At 49.5% G+C, this 4,586-nt stretch overlaps 1 protein-coding gene across 1 annotated transcript in view; it reads left to right on the top strand.

Moving 5' to 3' along the window:
• Nucleotides 1-1,449: 1,449 nt before the first annotated feature.
• KLHDC10 (kelch domain containing 10) overlaps nucleotides 1,450-4,586 on the top strand; it is a gene marked incomplete at its 5' end in the record, with an annotated part of 7,307 nt that continues 4,170 nt past the window's right edge. Inside the window, 4 exons of the mRNA XM_010010116.1 lie at nucleotides 1,450-1,698; nucleotides 2,210-2,364; nucleotides 3,507-3,655; nucleotides 4,284-4,368. Coding sequence (XP_010008418.1) covers nucleotides 1,450-1,698; nucleotides 2,210-2,364; nucleotides 3,507-3,655; nucleotides 4,284-4,368 — 638 coding nt within the window. The remainder of the gene's footprint in view (nucleotides 1,699-2,209; nucleotides 2,365-3,506; nucleotides 3,656-4,283; nucleotides 4,369-4,586) is intronic.

The following is a 4,586-nucleotide window of genomic DNA, read 5'->3' as shown; positions in this document are numbered from 1 at the left end:
TTCTCCAACAAGAATGTTGCTCTGTAGGTTCTCAGGGACTGAATCAGTCTTTTATGGTCTGTTCCAGTTGAGTTCTGAGCTTGTCCTCCCTGCTTCTGTTCCCTTTGGCATATAGCAAGAGGGTGGGCAGGCCTTTTGGGAAGGGCTGTGTCTGCCTGTCGTGAAGGATCTGTAGGATCTTAGATGGGTTCCCTCCGTGCTCCCTCCCAGTGCAAGTGCCTTTGTCTACAAGCAGATTTTTATCATAGAATGGTTCCAGTTGAAGGGAGCTTAAAGCTCCTCCAGCTCCAACCCCTGCCACGGGCAGGGACACCTTCCACTAGAGCAGGGTGCTCCAAGCCCCTGCGTCCAACGTGGCCTTGAACACATGGAAGTTAAGATAATTAGGTTTTCAAAACAACAACAATTCACAAAGCCAAGAGGCACTGAGCTATAATTTTTCCTCCATCCCCTTCAAATCTCAACACCCATCACTTCCCAGTTGTCCGCAGACTTTTCTTGCCCTGTGCTACCTCAGGAAGACAAAAGCCAGTTTTGATCTAAGATTTGTTGATTCTACATTTGGAACTGACGCTATTTAACATCTTGCCCCAGCCCAGCTCTCTCAGCCTGGCTCCAGAGCAGAGCTGCTCCAGCCCTCTGGTGCTCCTCCGAAAGAGTGGCTGGTGTTTGCCGTAGGGAAGCACATCTGCAGCCAGGAGGACACAGCTCTGTAACGACAGATCCACTTCTCCAAGCAGAGCCTTGGGTGACATGGTCAAGTGGAAGGTGTCCCTGCCTGTGGCAGGGGATTGGGACTGAATCCTTTCCCACCCCAACCATTCTATGATTCTATGTCACCATCTCATTCTTGTCCACTCCAGCCCCTGGACCACACCAGCCTAGAGACCTGCAGGTTCATGCACAACAATCCTTCCACGTGGCAATCCCTCCATGAAAGCTATTTCTGAGCTATCTTACAAATTCCCCCTTCTGTCACTCTCTGTGGCAGATTTCACTTAGGAAACAGTTCCAAAATGTTTATATTTAAGCTGCCAGATGGGAACAAAGAAGAAAAGTAATGATTTGCTCTCCCTCCCACACAAACCTGCTGTTTCTTCTCTTTGCTCCTGGCACCTTATACCTCAAGAAGGCTCTTTCACCTTGGAAACTCCTGGGCTACCTAAACATTAAGCAACACAGGTCTGATACAGCAAGTACCTGGGGCAACAGCACAAGAGGGACGTGGAGCTGCTGGAGCGAGGCCAGAGGAGGCCCCGGAGCTGCTGCGAGGGCTGGAGCAGCTCTGCTCTGGAGCCAGGCTGAGAGAGCTGGGCTGGGGCAGCTGGAGAAGAGAAGGCTCCTGAAGGGGACACCTTGGAGCAGGTCCCGTGCCCAAAGGAGCCACCAGCAGATGTAATCCTGACCCTCAGACACCAGCTCAGCTCCTCTGCTCTCCTTTCACCAAAGCTCTTTTACCTTCTCGTTTTGCTGTAGGCCATAGATCTCCACCAGCAAGAAGTGGCCATCGTTGTGTGGCGGATAATGCCAACTTGTATGTGTTTGGAGGCTACAACCCTGACTATGTTGAGTCTGGAGGGCCAGAGAATGAAGACTACCCCCTCTTCAGGGAACTCTGGAGGTACAACTTTGCTACAGACACCTGGCACCAGATGGGCACTGAAGGCTACATGCCCAGGGAGCTGGCCTCCATGTCACGTACGTATGGAAACTCAACACCCTCTCCTGAAGCTATTTTAATGTGTGTCCCTTGTGGAATGCAAATCTGGGCAAGAAGTGGACAATCTGGATCCTGTTTCCAACTATAGGCCTCGAGTTTGGCTTGGTTTTGTGATTTTTCTTTCCCCTTTCACTCCGGTTGAGGCAAAGAGAAAGAGTTTCAAACACAAGAGGTTGGCTTCAGGTGTTTAATCATTGCAAAGCACCTGCACCTCCAGCAGCTTGGTGCTCAGTGCACTCAGACATCCCAGAGCATCCCAAAATAGATCTCTTTGTTCACTAGCCATTTTTAAAAGTAGGCCTTTGGTTACCATGGTTTTAGGTTGCATTCTTTCTCCTTTAGAGCATTTCAAAGCCCTAAATGCAGAGTGTGAATTGTGGGGTATTGAACAATATTGAACTCTCTGCCTGTTGTCTCCAGAGCAGAGTCTCATTCTGCTTTACTGCATCTCACAGCAACAAGTCTCTCTGCTCTGTCTCTTTCTCCTAGTTGTACTTCATGGCAACAACCTGTTGGTGTTTGGGGGTACTGGGATCCCTTTTGGGGAGAGTAATGGCAACGATGTCCACGTCTGCAATGTCAAGTACAAAAGATGGGCTCTGCTCAGCTGCCGAGGAAAGAAACCCAATCGAATCTATGGCCAGGTATGAAGGACGGCCCTTGTGAGGCACTTTGTGCCTGTGCACTGGGCTGTGTGCCACAAAGCATGGAGATCTCTTCTCTGCTGGTAACTGGAGTTGTTCTCTGTGTACCTAAGAGAAGGAGAGGCAGGTTCATTCATAAATAGAGCACTCTTGGTTCTTTAAGATTTCAAAGGAATAGTTTTCTTGTAGTTAGAAAAGCCAGGATTTGGTAACTAACTGCCAGGTGCAGTTGAATGCAAAAGTGTGTCTGAGGTAAGGAATGGTTGGTAGGTTCTAGAGTTGCTCTGCAGCCTCCTCAAAGCCTTTAAAACCCAAATTGTAAATGAAAACAGCAGTTAGTAGGTCTTATTTGTATTGGAATAACGACTTTGAGGACTTCCCATAATGTAATGAATGAACGTGGTGTACAAATCAAGAGGTTCACTCCCCCAGGAGGCTGCCACCTTTTGCTGTGCTTTCCAATAATACTCCCAATGTGCTTGTGGTGCAGACATTTATAACCCAGCTAATTTCTCCTTTAGATGTGTGCCAGATGCTCTGGGAAGGAAAGCAGCATTCCTCTTGCCTGGTTCAGCTCGAGCTGGCCTTTGGCAAACAGGCAGTTGGGAGCAGAAGGTGCTTGTAGGTCTCTGGCTGCACCAGGGAATGGTGCCTTTGCAGTTTCAGTTGGCTGATGGTCCTGTGTGCTTTTGAATGGTATCCTGTCTCTCTTGTTGAGTCTGAATCACCCACTGTGGGGATTCCTCTATCATCCTTAATGCCACTGTCTGTCTGATAGCTGGTTTTAGGATTCTCTGTAATAGTATCTGTGTAAGGGCAGCCTGGAAGAGATTCAGGGTTAACTGCTTCGGGTTTAGCTCCTGAGAGCCCCTGCTGCACAGATCTCTTATGTGATGCCTCAAACTCAGCAGCTCCACTTCTAGGTCCTCATCTTGTGGTCATGGAGTTTCTTTCCATTCCCACAGACATCTCCCACCCCCCATCTTTTGTGTATCATCCTTGTTTGCCCTTCCTGCTGCTCACTTTGTGAACCGTGGGTAGAGCTTCTCAGGCAGTGTCTTGCTCTGGGGGGGCAGCAGTTCTCTTCCAGACACTTGGTGTCACACATACCTTCTGACTGGTTTCTCTCTGTTACCTTCCAGGCCATGGCCATCATCAATGGTTGTCTCTATGTGTTTGGAGGAACAACTGGTTACATTTACAGCACTGACCTCCATAAGCTTGACCTCAACACCAGAGAGTGGATCCAGCTGAAACCAAACAACATGTCCTGTGACATGCCAGAGGAGAGGTGAGAAGCTGGGCAGTCTCAGAGAGCTTTTGCACTGGGGGCTCACCACCTTTACTGGGAGGGAGAGGCTGAGAACACGCAGGCAAGGTGCTCTTAGAGCAGTGGTTTTGGCTGTGAACCTGGCACAGCCAGTGCTCAGCAGTCTGCTGTGCAGGGGGATGTAGGGATGGGGTGTGAAGCCTTTGCCAGGATGCCGATTTGGACTTTGTGGGGCCAGAACAGAGCTGGAGACCTGGGGCAGCTGGTGACTGCTGAGGAGGGGAGGAAGCTCCAGTTGCTCTCTGTCCCTTGTCCTATTCTGTAGCAAAGTGTGGAGGAAGGAGGGCAGGGAGATCAGTCAGTGACCATCTTAGGCTGGAATATTGATGCCTGTCATGGTGCTCCATAAATCACTGTACTGAAGTTCTGTGGTGCTCTGCTCCCAGAAGGTGCCTTTCACACTTTGGGGTGCTCAAGAAAGCTTCCACGTCTTCTGAATGCTCCCAATCCGAGGGACTGATACAGCATAGCCAAGCTTGGGGTGACTGCTTTAACCACTCAAATGTGATGGTATTTTCCAGAAGGCTTTTGTTGGTGCTCACTTGCACTGATTGCTTGTGCTCCTGAATGTCCTTCTGTGCACATGCAGGTACAGACATGAGATCGCCCACGATGGCCAACGGATTTATATCCTGGGAGGTGGAACTTCCTGGACAGCTTATTCCTTGGACAAGGTAATCAATCAGCTTCATTTTGCAGAGCTGTTATCAAAGATTCTCCTTTGAAAACACTTAGGACATCTTTTAAATGTTGTACTTGTGCCAGACCAGGAAAGTGCAAATACTAAAAGTGGGCCTACAGGAAACCTGGAGAGGGGCTTTGGACAAGGGATGTAGGGACAGGCCAAGAGGAATGGCTTGAACCTGCCAGGGGGGAGGTGGAGATGAGACCT

This window comes from Nestor notabilis, unplaced genomic scaffold, assembly GCF_000696875.1.
Source record: "Nestor notabilis isolate BGI_N333 unplaced genomic scaffold, ASM69687v1 scaffold22052, whole genome shotgun sequence".
In the NCBI taxonomy this organism is placed as follows: domain Eukaryota; kingdom Metazoa; phylum Chordata; class Aves; order Psittaciformes; family Psittacidae; genus Nestor; species Nestor notabilis.
The sequence above is the reverse complement of the archived record's forward strand: the minus strand, read 5'-3'. Positions and strand labels throughout refer to the sequence as shown.